Here is a 22,493-nt window from a genome sequence, read left to right on the forward strand (position 1 = left end):
CCAATTTCTGAAACACAATCACCCATAAAAATCTTTAATATGGGAAACTGCATTAAAAATGCCGCCATTTTGTTTTTTGCCGATTTGAGAATGAAATTGTCGGAATCAAGTTCGGCAAACAGCATTTTTGGATTCAGCACACTTGAATTACCTATAAACAACTAATAAATCAGCATTAACACAAAATGCCAGAAGCACTTTTTCTGAGCACATTTTTAAAAATCTGGACCTGACTATCATAGGATGATGGATTTATTCAAACTTTCTCTCAAAATGAAAGTGTAATCCTTGATACTCTTTTTGGTCAATATAATGTAACATATGGACATTTATTCCAAAGTACCAATATTCTAAATATTTTGATGGATCAAATTGATATGCTGTTTCCTGTATTCATGACCTTACTCTTGATTAATTTACTTGTAGGGGGCTTTGAGACAGACATGACTTAGACCATGAAAACTAAGTAAACATATACTATTTTGAACTTCATTACACTTTATTTACTTACACAGTACATGTTCATGTAAAGTGAAAATGATTTATACAAGTGGGTTTGAGGTTCAAACCAATTTATCATCACCAGTAGTAGTTCTGCACTTTTACAAACCATCATTTCACAAACAATCAGTCTCCTTGGCCCATGTATTTTGAAATAAAAAATAAACCTGAAAATCTTAGCACTTCCATTTTTCAAGTGTACAATTTAGAACTTGTGTACTTGACATTTAACAGAAAAAAAGTTTAATTGAATACAGTTCACCTGTAAAGGAGTTTCATCAATCTACGAGATCGAATGACATTGACACACACTTGCATGATGTATCACAGATAGTCAAGCATCTTCAGATACGGTTTGTCAAGTTCATAGACAGTGTCCAGACATTTGAGACAAATCATCCCATGTTAATAAATCTACATTAGATTATTAAAAGATTTTCATAAGTGCCACTGTATTAAAGACATAATGGTCACACAGAGTGTTAAATATGGTATTGCATAATGAGTCAACCTACAAGCCTTGGACAAATATAAATGCAAACACTTCAAATTCTTTCATTGGTCCACAATTTTTGTCACTAGGCAAAAACAAACAAATTCTATGTTGCCTCTGCAACATTTTTGTTGGATGCCTCATATCCAATTAAGTTGCTACCCATAGTGTTGAGTTTTGTCATTTTGGTGGGTGTTTCATACACCCGTTTGTATGTTACAAATGATTTCATACAGTGTCTACAAGAATTATTTGTACAATGTACATTAAAAACACTGAAAAATGAGTGGATGGACTATGATAAAAATAAAAAAATTTGTAACCTGGTTTTCATAAACTCTAATGAATAATATATCATATGAATGAGAAAAGTAGTCTTTGTTTTCCATCTAGTTGCAAATTGTTATCAGTCAAGCATAAATGATTATAATTCATTATGTGTGATAAAGCATATTTTCATATTTTTGTGATCATTGAAGTGTAACTCGTAAAGCTTCAATGATCATGACTTATTTCTTATTTTTTCAGAGAGATGAGATGACATGCTTTCATTTCATGTAAAATTCAGATCCTTTACACATGTTTTATCTATTTTGACAGGAAATTGACTATCAGAAATGAATCTAATTACACCCCTGTACAAAAGTCAATGGGGCAACAGCAGTCAGGCATCAATTCGTTTAAAATCGTTTATGAAATCTGTAATACCAACTGAAATATTAAGACCTGTACAGTGCGTCCCACAAAAAACGAAACCGAGGTTTAGAGATGATTTATCATAACTTAATCACGTACTGACGGACGCACTGTATATCAAATGAAAGTATATCATCTCATCTCTTGTGAAAACAAGGAAATAAGTCATGATCAATGAATCGTTGGGCGCTACGCTTAAATAATCACAGCAAGGTCTTAAAATATGCATTATTGCATTTCATAATTCATAATCGCTCATGTGTGACCGATCACAATTTCCAACTAGGTGCAAAACAATTGCTATACTTCCCTCTTTCATATGGCATATAATTCATTGTATCTTCTGATGGCCAACCTAGGAATTTTGGGGTTCCAACATAGTTTATCTTCTCATTTTGCATTGGTGTATGAAGTGTACAAATGATTCTAGTAGACACTGTACATGACTGGTGACCCTTTCTTGTGCTAACTGATTCTTATGTCGCTGACTTCATGGCACCTATGATCATGTTCCATTTGTGCTTAAATTTATTTGTATCTTACAAATCACTTCATGTAACACCCACCAGGTGGGTGTTTGAGCTACCTTACAAAAGACTGGTCCCCCTCTCTACGTGGTAATCATGTTACTCCACAAAGTTTCATTCATGTTGATTTAGCACCTAAGAAAGGATGAACAGTCATTTGTAAAGTTACTCTTAACTTTATAAAAACAGCTTTATGAAACACCCACCAAGCCTGAGCATTCCTTTTATGACCTCTGTGACATTTAAAATATTGAGCACTGTAAAAACACAAAAGCACTGATCAATACTATACGATAGTGAACATGTGTTGTTCGGCAATGTGCTGGAACAGTATACAAACTTCTCGGCAACACAATAACAAAGTTGGGAGAAAAAAATACGAACTGTACAAGTGACTGTTTATTACTACATTAAAAATGTACGATATAAGTGAAAAGCAGGGATATCATACCACAATCATTCCAAAATTGTGAAAAATAAGATTTTGACAAAAGAACTCTCAAAATAACATGAATAAAGATCATTTTACAATGAAGTTTTTATCACCGTTTTTCTCTCCCTCTTCCTATTGAATTAATGGAGAGAAACATTCTCCTTGTTTTTCCTCCCAAGAAAACTTCCTTGGTTATTGCATGAAAATACCATTAAAGCTCTCACAAATGATTGGGGGGGGGGGGCTGGCTAATATTTTGCATTTTTGTATCTCCATCATCTAGAATTCCATGGCAATACAGAATTAAACTCAAACAATACATGTATATTTTGTGATTTTTCAATGCAAAACTATTTGACAACTATCACCAGTCAAGTTGTTGTAATCAGATGTACTTGGGTAGCCAATCTGCCCTGGGGCCATTTTGTAAAGCTGTTTGTAAGTTTAATAATCATGACTTTTGCATGACTGACAACACGTTCGTATGCTAAATAACATAAGCAAAATTATGAAAACTCTGTCACCACATAATGACAAATGAAAATATCAGACATACCCGGGGGGGGGGGGGGCCACTTCCATTGACGAGTGGATACCATGCGCGACCACGGGGTCTTGAAAAGCACCCTAAACACGTATTTTCCATATTCTGAAAATGCACCCCTTAACAAGTATTGGCGTGTGAAACCCTACCCTTAACAAGTATTGGAAACAAATGCTATTGGCAAGTATTCCCATAATTGAGCCCCTTAACAAGTACAGCGATGTATTTTCCTTATTCTGAAAATGCACCCCTTAACAAGTATTGGAAACAAAACGATACTATAGGCAAGTATTCCATGAAATGAACCCCCAAACAAGTATAGCGATATTTTATTGTTATGTCACGGGTCCGTTGGTCGTCGGTTGTACCTTTACACACCATTATTTTGGTTTAGTACGACCCCACCATCCACACCTCGCGCAAATCGGACTCTAAACACGTAGTGTTGGGGCAAAAAGGACATCCTTTATAAAACATTTTGATTTTGTTTTATCATCCCCACATAATTTGACCCTAAACACGTATATTTTTCCGAGCGAAGTAGATACCCTTTTTTCAATATTTTTGTGTTTTTGACACCCTTATCACGTTACGTACGTAACGTGCCCTATCTTGAAAAAGACATCCTTTTTACATGTTTTTGGGGTCGCGAATGGTATCCACTCGTCAATGTAAGTGGCCCCCCGGGCAGACATATCAACCAACTTCCAAGTTATTGTACTGTAATACATAATATTCCACCTGGGGGTTATCTTACAAAGACTTGAAAAAGATTCAGAAAAATCTCAAAAAGATACCGATTTCAATCGTTATTGGAATGTCACTTGGGCGACTGTACCAGGTACCTCATACCTTGGGATATCCCCATCCCACCTTCTTGTGACTACAAATGTTATCAAGCAATCTTCTGTAGAAGTCCCAGCTCAAGTTTTGAAAAATGAATCCACCTTGGATCATCATCATCAATCATTAACCATGGATGACAGAGCCTGTTTTATAGGGGAGATTTGGGTCAGTTGGAACGCGGGGTAAGTTGAAACATTGTAATTTTCTTAAACGCCTTTACATAAATTTATGCAATAGTGCCCTCAATTTCTTGCTATTATCAACAGCCATCCACCATATCACAGACAATACATGTGCAACAAGCCTGTAGAAGTTAAAAAGGAATTTTTGTTTTTTCACCTTTTGATAATTTTTTTTCTCTTTCAGAATTTTTTTATTATCTCAGAGAAGTTTATAGATCAAGTTGGCCTGTTTGGGGGTATAATGGAAACTTGTATCAAGCTACAAAATAAGGTCATTAACATGCCACGGTGAAGTCCCTTTTTGTGCTGTAAGCTTAGAAATGTCAAATGGGCCTCTGGTGTTACATGTAGTTGGAAAAAAATTGAAGGGGCTAGTTGGAACATGTTCCAACTTACCCCCAACATAATTATGAATAAAAACATTGGATATGAGAAAAAAATGTGTACAGTATTTCACACTCTTCTGAACATGTATTGTATACCATGCTTGTTTTGTTTCTCAGTTAGGTCTGAGTGTGCATTTAAGGCTTATTATAGGCCCTAAAGCAATATTAACCCTTATCAAACTAGGGGGTCAATTTGAGCCCCCCCCCCCACCCCCGGACAAATTCGTCACTACGCCGTCGCGCAAATTTTTTTGACCACATCGCTCACTGACTTTTTACTTTCAAGTCTTGCGCATCTTTTGAGACCAAATTTGCAATGCCTGGGTGCACGGTTTCGAAATTACACAACATTTTGTATGTGCATGTTGGACCCAAAATTGCTGAAAAACGTGATTCCATGTACAAGGTCAATGCAAATTATTTTTTTCCACCCAAAATCATAAATGTAGGATTATTTCTACTTTTGTTGGTTCAAATTTATTTTATATTTATGATCGCAAAAGAGTCCCCGACAAAGTTCTTCGGAAAAAGCAATAAAAAACAAAGGTTCAAAAAACAAAGAAATACAAATTTCCAAAAACAAAAAATACATATGAAATTATATTTTTTGTAATTTTTTGTGGATATTTGTTATGAAGATAAAAATTGATACTCTCACCAAAAATTAGCATTCTACTAGCTTAATAAATAGAGTTAAATGCAAAAACATACCCCAAAAAAAAAATTAGGGCAAATTTCATATGCTTGTTTGCATAATTAATTAATTCAAAATATAAACAATTTTTGTCATGTAAATTTGATGCAGAAGTACATGAAATTGCTGATAGTACACTTAATTGCACGTAAAATCGAACACACACAAATAAGCAGAATTCTACTACAAAGTCGGCTTGCGTGAGTGGCTGTATAATAGAAAACAAAGTTCAACAAATCCACGTTTGATATTTTGAACTTGAAAAAAAATAAAGCAAATAGGCTAACCATGTAATATTACGGTTGTCCATGTAAGTAGTTACATGTAATTCTTAATTGATCATGCAGTCTTCCAACTTACCCCATACCATGTTCCAACTTACCCGTATACGAGGTAAGTTGGAACGCTTGCGATGGTCTTGTTCAAGATGGATTTTTTTCAGTAATCATCATAGAGTTAAAAATTGTATGGGGTACATTTGAAGCCCTTAGATATATGCTTCAAGCTGATATATATTGTTTCTCAAATAAAATCCATTTCGATTTTACAGCCATTTTTGTCAAAAATATTCCAACTAACCCCGATCTCCCCTATCAAAGGTCACACTGTATTTGCAAGGAGGTTTCAAATGAGATGGAGTAACAGCAAATAAAATCTCTTTGAACAAGGTTAAAAGCCGCCAGCAGAAAGTATGTCAGGCATGCACTTTGCTCAACATCTCTTGCAATTGTGTAGACAAATGATTCCCGCATGACTCCGCAGCTATAGGTCATACATAAAAAGAAATATGCTTTTGTGATAATTACTTTTTCGCCGCATCTTGGTCTGGTTATATGTGTAGTACATAATTCGGAGGCATGCGAAAATAAACTATGCAATACATGTATGTCCTGAAATATGACTCAAATTTGCTTGACTGGGCATGTGCGGGCACTCATCTGGCATATACATGTACAGTAATGAACAACGATATTCTACAGACCACATTTGAAATTTTCATTCGCCGCAAACAATCGGAAAAGTTTTAAAATCTAGTTTCAGTAAAGGTCAAATTCTTTCCTTTTTCACTAATTACAGATTTATTGATATAATGTGGGCAAATATCTCGTCGTAATAAGCCTGTTCACGGTTGTAAACTGCGCACGAGCAGAAAAAGGTCATTGGAGACAACCATGAAGGTGGCTTTCAAATTCACTGACATAGGCATTTGTGATTGGATGATTATTCATGTATTCCTTTTTAAAATATTTATCACATCCAAGCTTAAGAGTAATAAATAGATCCTTCATAATCACTGGTATTTGACATTAGCCTAAACAATAGTCAAATGTGCCAAAGGCAGACAAAAACAGATTTCCAAACTTTATCCCTGATGTACTATTCTAGTCACCTGGTCTATACAATGCCTTTTGTTCTTAGAATTTGAATACTCAACCGGTAAAGCTTACGCAACATCTACATTTGAAAATGATAGTGCTTATCCTAATGAAAAATCACAAAGGTCATTTGAGAAAAGTTGATCATGAGCTAACCGTGAACTGGCTTATAGTGCTGGTTATTGATGTTTTGTCATGCATTCAAATTTCAGTTTGTTTATTAATATGAAAGATGGAGAACTGATACTGTACAAATGTATATTCGTAAAATTTCACCCCTCTGCTTTCTTCACTGAAACTGGCGGCTTCGAAGACGGACATCAAAAGGTCCTTATTGCCGTTCTTTCTATTGTGCTTCTTTAGAAATGAACAGCTGCTTGAATAAATTTTTTGCCTGTTGGAACTCCAGTCATAGAATCTTCTTGGTATTTGCAACACCAAAAATCTGAGAGAATATACAAGTTATTGAGAATAAATAGAAGCAGAACCAATCCCCCAAACAGAAGAATGTTAAACTTTACCTGTCTTCTACCTTGGGTTGTTGGTGGTTCAGTGACAAAGCCATATTGTAATGGGAGTAATGGGAATTTATCTTCATATTTTGTTGGCAGAATAATGGTAAATAACATCAGTGAGTGGCATTAGTTTTCTCAGTTCTGATTTTGGAAGAATTATAATATTCAAATCTTTAGATGATGGAACTGGGATCATTTCACCAAGCAATTTTATTGACAATCGTTATTAGCTCCTAAAATTTTAGCAACCGATTGACCGAGATTAATTTGCAAGAAATAATCACCAACAAGTCATCAAAAGACAGTCACCCACTAGGATCCTGTAGCACAAAGCTAAGTAAATAATCATAGAATTGATTTGTACGATTGATTGCACATAATGATCAATACAATCAAGCATAAAATCAGCCCTATGATCAAACACTAAGCTTCAGTGTTGTGGGGCTCATGATAACATTAACCATTGTTGTGTGTCTATTCAAACCATACAATAACAACAACTAAAAAGATACACCTTTATCATGATAGCTTCAGAAAATGGGCAGAGAGAAAATACATGAATAATTACAAAAAAAATAATATATACAATCACGTTGCTATCTTTCTTCACTCCTGAATGACAAGATTCAGTTGAAAATACAGACAATTTTGAGATGAATCTTTCCACCTCCTTCTTGTCCATGTAAGAATGTGTCGTCAAGGTCTTCTTTTTCTTGAGCTGCTGGATTTAGTACACAGGAGTTAAGGATCAAAATCAAAGCATATCTCAATATGTGTCTGACAATCTTAAAACAAGCTTGTGAAGCCTTGTGTTTCTGAAGTATGGCAATACAAAATCTGCTTCTCCTGTACACTGATTTTCTACATTATTTTCCTTGAAAATGAACTCAGGGGCTGCTGAACCAGGAAGCTTAAACCCTGCTCTTTTTTCAGTAACCATGTATAAAACATGAAAATGACCATGAAATTGTGAATTAATGCATGTTTCCCCACCCCATCAAACTTTCAAAATTGCTACGTGACCCATGTTACATATACTCAAGGGGGCCGGAAGCGGGGGGGGGGGGGGGGGGGGGGGCAGGGGGGGGGGGGCACTTGCCCCCCAAATAAAATTCTTGTTTTGCTTCCCAGCCATACAAAATATGCAAAAGGAAACACATAAATCGGGAAATGTTTTAAACTTTAATGATTTTCAGAAAAGTTTGAAATTGTTAGACAATTAAGCTTGTCATATTTCTTTTTCCTCCAGTTACAAAATATGAAACGTATTGCTCATGCATGGATAATCAGGGATTATCTCCAATGCTGATGTCAGAAATGATTTGCATAAAATGGGGATTTAAGTGCTTATCGACGTCTGCCACGTCAGAACAGTATGACATTTTGAATTTGAAAAGACATTCATTAGAATTTCTTTTGTTTCTGTTGTTACGCTTCTGCTTAATACGCTCCTTGTTCTGACAGGAATTACTTGAAACTTATATATGATTTTGCTCTCTCGCGTCGTCCGTGTATGTAAATGTACATAAATAAATGTTTCTGAAAGGATATTGCATGAAAAATGTAATTTCTGGTATTTTGAGTCAATATAAGCGTAATACGTAATTTAATTGATCAGACATGAAAACCACATTCCGAAGCGATCGTTTTGCGCGTAGATTTCATAGGTTCTCATAAATTATGAGTATAGTCTTTCGTAGTGAATTCCATGTTTAATTCTCAAGAAATTTATTTTTTAATGCTCTTAGAAACGAAACTTTTATACTCCATTTTTACACAAAGTCCTTTCCGTGGGGGGCCACACCCTCTCCCGCTCGATCGCTTCGGTATCTCATGCTCTCGAAAATATTGTGCCCCCTTCGGGAATTTGCCCCCCTAAAACTGAAAGTGTTCCGGCGCCCCTGCATATACTTATCATGAAACCTTATTTCTAACTCTGAAACTTTCAAGACATTTCCTAGTCAAGATATGCTATCCCTGAACTTCACATTGATTTCTGGAATACTTTTTTTTTTCTCTAAAAATATCATAGGGTTAGTACACTTTCACCCTTTAAAATGAAATTCTGATTTTAATCAATCAGAAAAATATGTTAATTCCCAATGAGTCCTTGATACAGAACAAGCTACTGGGTTGGTGCATCTTTACACTTTCGTGAGTAGGGGAAGGCGGGGTAAGTTGTGACACTTTTTGCATTTAGCATGTTTGTGACCTATGAAAATAAACGATGTCAAATGGCTCAACTTACCCCATCTGTGGGGTAAATGGTGCCACCTTCTGGGGTAAGCTGAGCCACAAACACTACATGTATGTACAAAATGTACATTTTATGCAGGAAGAACCAGCATGTCATTTTTTATCTTAAGGACGTTCCACAGTTATATTTGTGCGCATTATGATCTGCGCATAGTTTACACTCTGCGCGCTGACGTCACAATGGAAGAACAGGTGATTAATTAGCTGCGGGTATGAGCTGATTTTTCTCATCTTCTGCACTTTAACTGCGGATCTGATGCGTTATTTCATGAAGCTAAAAAATTGAATTATTCCATGGACCATTCAAAAAAGTATTCTCTTCAATTTCAAAATACTTTACTCTGCAGTGCTGCCAAGAATCACGAATATTAGCCCGAGTTTGAATAAATGGTAGAGTGGTTTTGATTTTTTCTTCACATAGATACTAAGCATTCGGCCCATTTTTGGTGTTTTAAAAAGCACATTTGCTCTAATAAAAATGCTGATAGTTTAAAAACAAGCACATGAACCCCTATTTTTTAATGTTTGTACCTCTTAGGTATACCTTCCTCTACAACCCTGCAAATTTTGGTGAAAATGACATGGATTTTGAATAAAGTGCAGCATTTATTGTACGTTTGTAGTTTGTTACTGAAATTTTACATTTTTTAGATTGGGATTTTGTTATCTTTTACGCCATTTTTAAGAACTGACAGTGCTGTTTAACTTAAAATTGCAAACAAATAGCACTATTAATAGATTCTCCATTCTAACGATACAATTATTAACTCTCTTGCGAAATTTGATGACTTTTTCATGTATTTTGAATGAGTAATGGAGCTTTAAACTCATTGTAGTAATCTTGGGCGGTCTAAAAATGCCAAATTCTTTTGAATGCGCAATTCTTAAGAACATCAATTTGGGTGAACTTTGAAGCTCTATAGCAAAAAATCAAGCACATGGACCTATGTTAACTTTTGCATATTTCGAATATTAAGGTTCTAAAGTATCTATGTGCAAAGTTTGGTGAAAATGACATGGATTTCACTTTAACTGTGGAACGTCCTTAAGTCTTTTCACTTGCTAATTCTCTATAGATACCAACATCCTCTAAAAGTAAAAGAACTGTCATGTGAATTTGATCCTTTCTGCCTGCATATCAATGGCTTTTTAAGGTTTTTTTTTTTTTTTTTTATACATTACCACAAGAATTACCATGGCCCAACTTGCCCTGTGTTGGCTGGCTCAAATTACCCCAGTCCGAACTTAATGCGTTATTTTCACATCCACACATTTCTTATGCATCCATCATGTAAAAGACTATTGGGGCGTTGCAAGAAAGTTATGTTGCAATTGATTGCAAATCGACTGCAACTTTGCAGCCGATTCCGATCGACTGCAACTAGCAATCAATCGCCAATTTGCGTTGCAAGAAAAAGGCTTGCGATTGAACGCAAGTTGCAGCTGATCTGCAGACGATTTGCAGCTGTAAACAGGGTCTGCAGCACAAGACTAGTCGAAAAAGCAAAATGATGGCTTGCAACAATCCTGTTTGTGGAAGAGAGTAAGTAGAAAATATTCATTTTTCAGACAATTCTTTCTCCATTATGTATGTTTTTAGAGAATTTATATATTTTAGACCTATGCCAGGGAAAAAATTATTTTGAAAAAAGTGAAACTGTATCTTTATCGCCGGTCGAAATTTCACCTTCAACAAATTTTCTACCGTACAATTTCAATCCCAGTCCCACACTTGACTTTTTGTGTCGGTAATGCACGGTTGTATCAACAACACGGCAGGTCATTGCCGGTGCAGTGCTGTTAAAAATCACCCAGAACAGAAGCAAGTAAATGTGTAGGCTCTAATTATGTATGAAACATCGAAAGTGACCTTCAAAGATTATTTTTGTTCCTATTTGAAATGATTTTTTAAGTTATATCGGTTTCAACGGAGAATAGCCATCCAGTAAATAAAAATTAAAGACTTCCATTACAAATTTACAGTCTAGACATTTCCAAAAAAAAAAAATTCCTCTCCATTTGTCTCTCTTTTTTTAAGAGTCTGTCTAACGTTACCTCGAGCGAAGTTCGTGCAGGCCCTACTCCACTTCACTACCGCTACACTACGCTCCACCTACCGAACTTCGAGACTGAACTCTATCTGATATTCCGAGTGACAAAGGTGGGATTTTATGGGGGAAAAATATAAAATTCATGCAACATCACGATCTTTAAAAACAATTAAAACTAATATTCTTACTTTACACCAAGTTTCACTTTTTCATGCTTCTATCAGTCTCAAAATTGGTGATTTAGAGCCAACATGAAGTTCCTTACACAAATAAATAATTTGCTGCCGTATCGCGCGTGCATGCAATGTTTTGAAATCGGCAGTGAATTATTTATACGATAGAGTTCACGGTCTCGAAGTTCGGGTAGGTGGAGCGTAGTGTAGCGGTAGTGAAGTGGAGTGGAGCCTGCACAAACTTCGCTCGAGGTAGTCTACCGTTAACCTCCCTTTTTATGACTTTCCTTGGCCTGGCCTGGGATAAAGTGAAAATTTTGCTGTTTCGACTTTGGTCTTTGGACTTGGAGGATTAAAAAAAAAATTATTTATTATTATTTTTTTTCTATTTGGGGGGGGGGGAGGTTCTCCAGACTCCGTACATCTCGCCAGACAAGAAAAAAAACAAAGGTATAGGGGGTCTACATGTGTTGGGCTACTTTTCAGAATCTATTGGCCACATCTGCCACATTCTTGGGAAAGTTTTAACATTGAATAGGATGTTGCCTGCCCAGGCCAGGGCCCTTTTAAATTTCTTACGGGCAGATTGCACAAGAGGTTCTTTGCAAGGACAGTCTATTTGTGTCGTTGATTTGTAATGATGTGCCGTCACATTTTTAATATCCATCTCATATAAATATAAAAAGATATACATGTAAATGCATTTTATTTTTTAGATTCAATATGTAGATCTACTATGCCGGGGGGGAGGTACTTAGATTTGGTTTGGACAAAGGTGTGTGGCTGAAAGTTTGAAACCCGTACCCATATTTACAGGTCATTTTGGCTAAAAAGGTACCCATTATTAGGGATTCATTACAGGGGCGGATCCAGGATTTCCAAAAAAGGGGGGGGGCACATTTTCGCCTGGAAAAACTTGACAAGCAAAAAAAAAGAAAAAAAGGTTATCACCCAAAATGTAAGGTCATTTTGTATTTGCACCTAAGACATTGGAGTAGAATATGGACCCATGTTTAAGGACATTATCTAAAAATTGGGCCATGCTTAGGGATTTTCCAGCATAAAACCATACGCCATGTTTAGGGATTTCTTCAAAAAAGGCGACCCATTCCTGCGGCATATCCCCATATGCCTTATCTCGTGAGTACCCCCCCCCCCCCCCCCCCGGGCTACTATGTAGCTGACTCTTGATTTTTATGCAAGCACATGTAAATAGATGACAGACTTTTTTTTCACTTTAAATTGTTTAATGGATGATTACAATGCTTTTCCAGGTGCTTTCAGTTAAAGGGTGTCTCATATGGTGCATCAGTATTAATATTGAATGCATAATCATGATTTTTTTTTACATCCTTTTACATCAAGCACAATACTTGGGGGGGGGGGGGGCATATGGTCCCCCTTGACATTTTTCAGAATAAATCTGCCACTCAAAATTTTATTACCGCACCACTGACTGACGTTTTACTTTCAAGTCTCACACAACTTTTGGTACTAAATTTGCCATTCCCAGGTACAGGGTCAGGAAATTTTGCAACATTATGTTTGTTTAAGTACATGTCAGACAAAAACATGATTACATGTAAAAAGTCAATATTCATAACTGGGTAATTTGTTTTTTATTGACAATAGTAATTTACTGTCACTGATGAACTTTGTCTTGAAAATAATAATAATTAAAAAAAAAATCAAGAAGTTAAGAAAGAAAGAAAAAAAAAAAAAAAACATGAATTGAAAGGAATTTATTTTGATACCAGATTTTTTAAAGTAAAGTTGTTAGGATTGCTCTAGAAAGGAATATGTACACCAAAGTTTGGCATTCTATTACGAGCTTTTTTTAGTAAATTAAAGCAAAAGGTATGATTTCATAATTTTTTTAATTGCGCCGCCCATGGCTGAGGAACCATAGTGCCCCTCCCCAGGCCAGAAGTGACTTTAATCAAAACACCCTTGGACTACTATAATGATTAACACACTGGCAACTGAGCTTAACTTGTATATTAATTTAATGAATATGTTTTATCTCTTTGCTTTTTGATTTTAATTGCTTACTACAGTTATGACAAAGAAGTCTGGAACCTCAGAACCACCATAACTGTGTCTGCTACAATGTGTGTTCTTGCAACCAGCTGATTGATTCATTTTATCAACTCTTGAATGGTAGGTTACATGTAAACTGTATTATTATTAATAATTCACCATGATGCGGATGGGGGTGAAATCTGTACACATTGACCCAAGGATAATGCAAAATGAAAAAGGCTAACACAAATCTCTATCTTGACTGGACTTCTCAGCAATGAAGACATCCCATTGATGGGGGGGGGTGGTTGTGCTCATCCAAGGTGTACTGTATGAAAGTGTGTATTTTGCTTTCATTGATTTAATTTATTGCATATTTTGATTTCCATGATTCTTTTATTTGGGGAAAAACAATAAGTTCACACTTTTTTAGATTACATCATGGCAAATTGCCAATTACTATGGTCTCAGGAGTAAGCCACTATCCCTCTATCATATCATCATTTGGGTGCAAACAACGCCCTTACCAGCAGACATAGGGGCATTTCTGCACCGATGGGTGCACAAAAATGGTTTGCTAAGGGCGTTCTTGCACTGAAAGGACAAAATTTGAACTAACCCAAGCTATGTATAGTTATGGGCTTGCATTATTTCCCATATTATTTTTTTATGAACAGGTTGATTATCAGAACTGAATTCAGAGCTGCTCCTGTCTGTAGTAACATCATTATAAGAGTGGACTACAGAATGAGGGCGTTGCTTGTTTAAAAACTTCACTCCATGGAGCTCTCCAAATTCATCGCAAATTAGACTGCTTCTGGAAACCAGATTTGTTCCTTCAAGCAGAGATGCTTGTGGCTTTCCTGACTGGACTTCTATGGATTCTTCATGCCAACCTTAAGAACTGTGGTCTTCTACATGATACACATCAATTTCAAACAAGACATTCTGTGGTGAAACACTTGATGCAGATGAAATGAAATTTTATTACTGAATCTCAGAAGTGATTCCTTGGGAGCAAGAAATAATGAAAAATAAAAATAAAAGGTCCATCAATAATGAATGTCTTGAGCAGTGTTCTTTTTTGTGCACAGATCAATGGATCTTTTCAAGTCCAAGCAGGGATGTAGTCAATGCTGACCTCGAGGCATCATTTTGCTGGCCTTGGTCCGAGTCACTGTACAGAATCTATGGGAAGTTCTCTCAAGCTGCCTCATGACTCGGAAGAATCAGCCTCGACCTCATCCCTGTATGCAAGCGTGATATATATCTACGATGCAATCTCATGATTAAAGAGAGAGAAACAAGAGAGCTTCAGATTTTGAAGTGTAGCAATCTCCTGAAATGTATGTTTTATTTGAAAAACTTAATTGGGCATGTTATTCATTATGATATGTATGAATGAAAGCATTTAAGCAATTTAGTGCTCTTGCAAAACATATTCTGAGTTGTATTTACTGCAAACGCTCAGAAATATTGATAAGCATTTGCCAGTGCATGAAGTGTTTTAATAAAGAGTGGCTTTTGTGCCTATGGAGAGTTATTATTTCTTCAACATTTCTTCATACAAATTATTTCAGAAATCACAATTTGAATATTCCATGACCTCTGATAACAAGAGCAGAATATTTTTGGTGATTGACACACTTTAAAATGATATTAGGAGAGAATGTACTGAAATTGTGTGAAAATAATGGCATAATTGCTGAAGAGGCCTATAAAGATTGAAAATAACATTATTTCAAGTTTTTCTTGAAAAAAACCCATGGAAAATTGAAAATGGCATAATTTACACAAGTTTTCAAAACAAAATACAAAAAAAAAAATTTTGCAGAATTTTTAGTACACAAGCCTATGGACAATCAATTGAACGTAAATCGAACGCAAATTTTGCGCATCCTCCAAAATCTTACATAAGTTACGTTCGATTTGCAATCAATCGCAAAGCTTGCGCTTGATCTACGTTCAATTGATCAAACGCAACTTCTTCTTGCAACAGGATTGAACGTAACTTGCGTTCAATTGCAGATTTGCGTTTAATCGGAGGACTTACGCTCAATTTTGGGAGTTGCGTTCGATTTGCGTTCAATCGCAAGTTTCTTGCAACACCCCATATGACAAGAATGAAGATCCATACCTGAACTAACAATATTGTTCCTTTTTCTTTATTATATTTAAAGGAGAAATATATTGATTATGAATATGACCTTATTATATATCAGTGGAAAGGTCATGGTGTGGGGATTATCATTTGGTCATTCAAAAATAACGAAAGTAATACAGAAGGTGGAAATCGCCAATTAAAAAGCGTTAAAATGCCTCTCCGAAATACGCCTCCCATCGGTCTCTGAATTGACTCGAATTTTATGACGTGTATGAGTGTACGAGAGACGTGATTGGCTCTCCCACGTCAAGCTCCACTTGCATGCAAAACCTGTTGCGAGGGTACGTTTCTTCCACACTGTCACTGAATACTTCGATCACGAAATGAAAGAAAACCCAGAAGTTTATCTAGATTTTGGATTTTCAAATTGATGATTTTGAAGATGAAGAGAATGATGATGAAGTTTCTAGCTCTATAGTGACGTGGATGGAGGTAAATTAGGGGAATTACGTCTATGATGATGAGTCGGACAATTCAACTTGCATGCCGATTCGCTACCAACTCATGCAGCTGCTAGTGCTAGCTGCACGTAGGCCTACCGCGGGCCAAAATAAATCCATGAAAATTCCAGCCTGACCATCCATACAGAGTCTCTTCCCTCTGTCAAGGCTCTAAAGGAAAATAATGATATAACTCTGTACTTACAAACAAGTGAATATATCCGAATCTGAAGGCAAATCAACTCAACAAATAGCAGCAGACGATATTCACCGACGATAAACTTCACGCGCCGGGTTCACGTGGCTGGGATCAATTGTCACTCGTTCTGTTAGATACATGTATAATTTCTACCCATAGAGATATATACTAATAACGCTAGAGGGCGTACTTCGTCAAATCGCTGTGATTATGCGGAGACCGGCCGCCATTACTCGATAGGTCTTCGCAGTCTGCCATGCGCATACAGTACCTATGGGGCATGTACAGTGATAGCAGAGAAACGGAACAAAATGATGACATATGAGCGCGAAAGCAAATTGAAAAGTTAAATAGTATTGAATGTACTGAATTAAAGTTTAGATTAACACAAAATCTAACAAAACTGAGGACAAAAATGCCTATATAGGAATATCAAAAGCACATAATATACAGGCCAATGATACATCCCCAATGCTTTTGCTTAGGTCATATTAACCATTTCGATACATTAATATGACTTTTATTTTCTAATGATTTGGAAGGGATGAATATTAGAAATAATATGTAGGCCTATGCATAACCATGATGCTGATAATTTATTTCTTTATTTAAAAAAAAATAATTGTTTTAATTTATTTTCCATACACTATAGATCTACACATAGAAATCAGAATAGGGCATAACTCCTTTTTCCCATGGTTTTAAACGTCGATGTAACCGTCATCATAATCTATAAAATGATTTTTTATTGATAATATTAAAATGATTTACTCATTGGTCCATTTAATTGATGAATCTATAAGTTTATGATTTAGATTTCCAATGTTGGCAACCATCCGATCACTTTGATTACTTTCTTACGTGCAAATCAATGTAAAAAAGTGTGTTGACAGCAAAATTTGCATTTTAATGCGCGCATGCATGCAGTCGTACAATTTTGCAATGTACAGGATCGAGGCCTAATGGGGGAAATTATGTTTACAGTATTGCCTTGCAAACATGATAAACAAATTACAATGCGTGTTTAATGCAACATAAAAGATTTTCTGGAAAATCTAGACTTGATTCACCTCCCCCCCCCCCCAGCTGAAATAATATGCTGATCGGCAAACCGGCTGAAATATTCTGCTGACATATCCGCTGGTGTGTTTATGATCCTTTGATTGGACCAATAATATGTGAACAAATCAAGGATCAAATAATAATTAAGGAGAGGAAGAAGGAGGAGAGGAGAAGAAACAGAGCGGGGGTTGGATATTATAATTTGTATTATACTATACAAAGAATATTATTACTACAACTGAGTGTATAAAACCAACTGATAATAATATCCTGAAAGAGATACATCTATTGTGTAACGGGAGGCTCACCAAGAAAAAATAATGAGATGCCCTTTAAATATTCTATACTTGCATGCTAATAAAAGAGTAATCAAAGATCAAACACTAACTTATACAAATTATTGTACATTAAAAAAAACTAGTATACATTTCATACCAATTAAGGCAAGTTACATATAGGTCCTAGTTGGCCATTTATGCTCAAATTTATAGGCCTACTGTTTTAGGTTTTTTACGAGATAATAATGTTCATCTGTAAAATTGTGGGGCCTAGCTATCCGATTTATATTACTTTGTATTATGTTTGAATGGAAATGAAATTTTAAAAATGAATTGAAGTGAAGTGAAGTGAAGTGAAATGAATGGAATTGAATTGAATTAAAATTACAAAATTATATCCTGGTCATAAACAAATTGGTCATGAGAACATGGAATCATTATGGATAATGAATTCTTGTGCCAATTAAAGGACGAGGGAAATCCAGAGAAGATGGACCAATTCACTGTCTTTTTAATTGATTGTAAAAAATTACTTTTAATGTTGTATGTTTTATTTTTTCTATTTATGTATGTGATATTATCAATATTGCTATCTATTATTATCTCTAATAGGCCTGTAAACGGACAGGCAATCATATATAATTTTATGCAAATTATTTAGGAGAATTTCATCCCGAGAATTCAGATAAAAAGACAAATTAATAGCATAATCCTATGTAATCACACTAATAGTTTATTGAGATGCAAAAATTGTCATTCATATTTTCAATTGTAATTAGGTTGGATTCTTTTCTTCAAGATAAAAGCCGGAGACAGCATCCCTTTTCCACAGCGTTACATCGTACGAGCTATGGGTACATCCAAGTACTTTGGCGAATCTAGACCTATCGAGCAATGGCCGACCACGCTCCGCGCAATCACAGACGTTAAGTACGCGCGCCTATGGCGACTCCGCACTCTAGCGTAATTAGTATACATCTCTATGTTTCTACCTCATTATTTTGACAAAATTACGAAACTCTGGGAATTATTTATCTATATAAAAATATAGTGACACTTCGTACTATTTTTAAATTACGATAAAACCTTTTTTGAAGCAAAAAGTTGAGGTAAATTAGAATTAGATGTAAAAGATCATCCCCAACATGCGTAGCTCGTATGTGATTGTAAACAAACTTCACAAACACACATTGCTTGCTCGCCTTGGCTGACGTAGATGCACGTGTTGCACAGCTCTCAATCGGCATTTTGGATGGTTTCATGTTCGTAAGTTTCAAATGAATTTACAAACAACTGGTGAGCCTTTCTTGTGCTTAATGATACATCCCTACATAGCTGACTAACATTTAAGAACATATTCCAGTTGCTCGTAAAGTTTTGCGTAACTTTATTAACAGCTTTATGAAACAACCTTCTTCCTCTTCTTTTTTGTTCTTCCCCCGGTATTCAAGGATCAGCGGCCACCAGATTGCTATGTTATTAGAGCAGAAAAGAGGCAGTGCAAAATTTAATAACAATACTCTTCCTTGGCTCTCTAACGGAAATCTAAAAATTCTTTGAATTTATATGCTTGCCAAAAAATAATTATTTCAAATTCCCTGGCTATCAAGAATTTCCCAAGCAATATGAAACAAATGAGAAACACTATCTTCAGAGAACTAGTCAAATGGTTATCTCTATAAAGGATATTGTCTGTCATCATCTTTATCATCATCGACTGGTTCTCGCTTGATTTTCTTTTCCTTCGCAGGTTTATCCCTCACATCTGATTCTCTTCTTGATGACTTTTCTTCTTTCATCATCTCTCTATCTCGATCCCTCTCATCCTAAAAGATAACAAAAGTAGTCAATCAAGGTCAGTTGATATGTGTGATGATGAGGCACCACAAAATTCACAAAAGGCTGCAATGTGTGAATGTGAATAGAGGCTATCGAAAGTGGGTTTAATCCGGATGGGCAAATTTCAGCAGAGCTGCCAATATTGAAAAGACAGAATCCAGTAGATTTTGTGAGGGAGCGGCGGAACGTTGTCCCACGGATGGGAGTTTTGGGTAGCAAAACACATTAAGAAACAACATTTGATAGTAACTGACAGCTGTCTAAACCATCAAAAGATTTCTGATAGATTAATGCACATTAGAGAGAATTCATGAATTGTCATTGACTAAATATACACTTCAGGCAATACAGTAGATTTTTTAAATAATTCATAAAAGAATGCATTCAACATGAAAATACCTTTAATTGGCCAGAGGGGGAAGGGGCTGCAGTAGTGGTAAACATGGTAAATGAGCTTTATATAAATTATGTGAACTGTTTAAAGTCTCTGAGGGATTCCTGTGAAAATTGTTACACAGTCCCATTCCGCTTGAAAATTATCTTTATACTTCGAAAAGTATTTTTTCGTCTTGGTCTTGGATGACTCCATCTTCATGATCTCCATGGTCACTGACGATGCGATTGTCATGATTGTAGTGTGGATGAATCGGGAAGGGGCGTTCTTCGCACAGCTCAGCCAGCCAGCGCCACGCTAGCTCACTCACGAAAGAGAAAATGTTCGAATCCGATCAACCAAAGTGAAAGTAGGCGAAAAAATCTCCACTTTGCTTCTGGTTCTTCAGGATTGTCAATAAAATTATTCCTGAAACTGAAAGTCAGGGTGTAAAAGTAATTCACTTGTTAATCCCATCGTTGATCCAGTTTCAGCTCCAATAAAGCGCACACTAGCTTACGAAAAATGCCTCGCAGTGCTCGTGAACGAACTTCCCTTCTCGGAGCTTCCTGGCGCAGCGCGGCCGGCTGGAGCCGCGCCGGGGCGCATCGGGGGCCATGTGCATGGAGTACCGCTGAAGTGTTTTCATCACACACATTGCAGAACCCGGAAATAGAATGGCTTGTTAGACTACTTCACCAGCCGTTCAGTAAAATTATCTTCATTTACATTGGAAATCAATGTACGATTATACAAAAACTGGTAAAAGTTACTGGGTAAAATGAAAATGTGATAAGGAGGTTCCACGTGGGTGTTAGGGAGTTGAACATGCTAGACTCGTAAAACAGTCGTTTGTATGAATTTTACAATTTAACAGCTAAAAATCCTGATTATCCGGGAGATTTTGGAATGGGGTCGGGAGAACAGAAAATTGGATCGCAATCCAGTATTCTCCCGCAGGATCCGGGAGACTTGGAAGCTCTGTTTCAGTATAAAAAAATTGGATCAGATTTCTTAACTCTATGGAACCCCCCCTTCTCGGGGTATGAGAGTATAGCAAAGTATTAAACTTTAATATTACACTGTTAATACCGTTTCTGTATTTTCTGAAGCAGTATACCTTTTTTTCCTACATGTATTTACATTACAAACATGTGGAAGGCCTCTGGCAGTCTCACCTGCATTGCGCAATTTGATAAAGCAACAGTGCTAACTTTGAAAACAGCTATTGAATAATTATTCACAAAACAAAACATTTAATAAAATACTTGTCCATTGACCCAAAATGGCATTTGACCATGATCATGTGACCTAAAACATGTGCAAAACAATAATTCATATTTGATAACCATGATTCATGAACTAGATCCATGAACTTTCTAAGTTATGATGCCGATTCAACAAATATCCCCAACAAGGCCAAAGTTCAATGACCTTAAATGGCCTTTGAACTTGGTCATTGGACCTGAAACACGCTCAGGATATTCAGGGATGCATGGTTGCTCTTATGTCCAAGTTTAATAAACTAGATCCCACAAATTCCCCCCCCCCCCCCCATTACCAAAGTTCACTGACCCTAAATGACCTTTGACCTTGGTCTTAATGTATATCCAAGTTTCATGAACTAAATTCATATTTGTACAGGGTTCATACTCTTTTTCATAAATTAGATTCCATGACTTTTCATGACCTTTTTAGCAAGAATTCCATAACCTTTCCATGACTTTTACACCTTTTATTTACACGGTAGACTTTCCAGGTTTTCCATGACCCGTACAAATCCTGTTTGTAAGTTATGATGACGATTACACAAATACCCCCATCATGGCCAAAGTTTGTTGACCCAAAGTGACCTTTGACCTTGGTTATGTGACCTGAAACTCAGGCAGTGATACACTATATGTTCAAGTTTCATGAACTAGGTTCATATACTTTCTAAGTTATGACAACATTTCAAAAACTTAACCTTGGTTAAGATTTTGATATTGGTCTAAGTTCATTGCGACTAAATGACCTTTGACCTTAATCACGTGACCTGAAACTCAGGCAGAATGTTCAGTAATACTTGATAACCCTTATGTCTAAGTTTCATGAACTAGGTCTATGTACTTTCTAAGTTCTGATGACATTTCAAAAAGTTCATCTTGGTTAAGTTTTCAATGTTGACGATGCCGCCGCAGTCGTAAAACAGCGCCTATAGTCTTGCTCAGCTGTGCAAGCAAGACAAAAATGTGTATAAATCATGATCCTGTCTCCTGTATTGCAGTTTGTTCTCCTTTACAACCACAATAATTCCCATCACTTTAAAAGCTCATTTCATTAAATAACAAGAGGAGCGCCTCTGGCAGTCTCACTTGCATTACGTAATCCAATATAGCAGCAGTGCTGACTTTGAAAAAAAATAAAAAGAGATAAAATGTCATATCAGAATACCAATTTCATT

General features: G+C 36.1%; 1 protein-coding gene and 1 long non-coding RNA gene across 2 annotated transcripts in view; one reads left to right on the top strand and one right to left on the bottom strand.

Annotated features, from left to right (window-relative positions):
• Positions 1-2,594: 2,594 nt before the first annotated feature.
• Positions 2,595-22,493, bottom strand: part of LOC129261224 (THO complex subunit 2-like) — a 142,944-nt gene continuing 123,045 nt past the window's right edge. The window contains exons 39-40 of the mRNA XM_064114108.1: positions 19,528-19,664; positions 2,595-7,923 (exon numbers count right to left, since the gene is read on the bottom strand). Coding sequence (XP_063970178.1) covers positions 7,890-7,923; positions 19,528-19,664 — 171 coding nt within the window. The 3' untranslated portion in view covers positions 2,595-7,889. The remainder of the gene's footprint in view (positions 7,924-19,527; positions 19,665-22,493) is intronic.
• LOC135157682 (uncharacterized) lies at positions 10,919-15,498 on the top strand. Its single transcript, XR_010296639.1, has 3 exons — positions 10,919-10,992; positions 13,731-13,833; positions 14,373-15,498. It is a non-coding gene; the product is annotated as an uncharacterized LOC135157682 (long non-coding RNA).

Source organism: Lytechinus pictus, unplaced genomic scaffold (assembly GCF_037042905.1).
Source record: "Lytechinus pictus isolate F3 Inbred unplaced genomic scaffold, Lp3.0 scaffold_19, whole genome shotgun sequence".
Classification (NCBI taxonomy): Eukaryota; Metazoa; Echinodermata; class Echinoidea; order Temnopleuroida; family Toxopneustidae; genus Lytechinus; species Lytechinus pictus.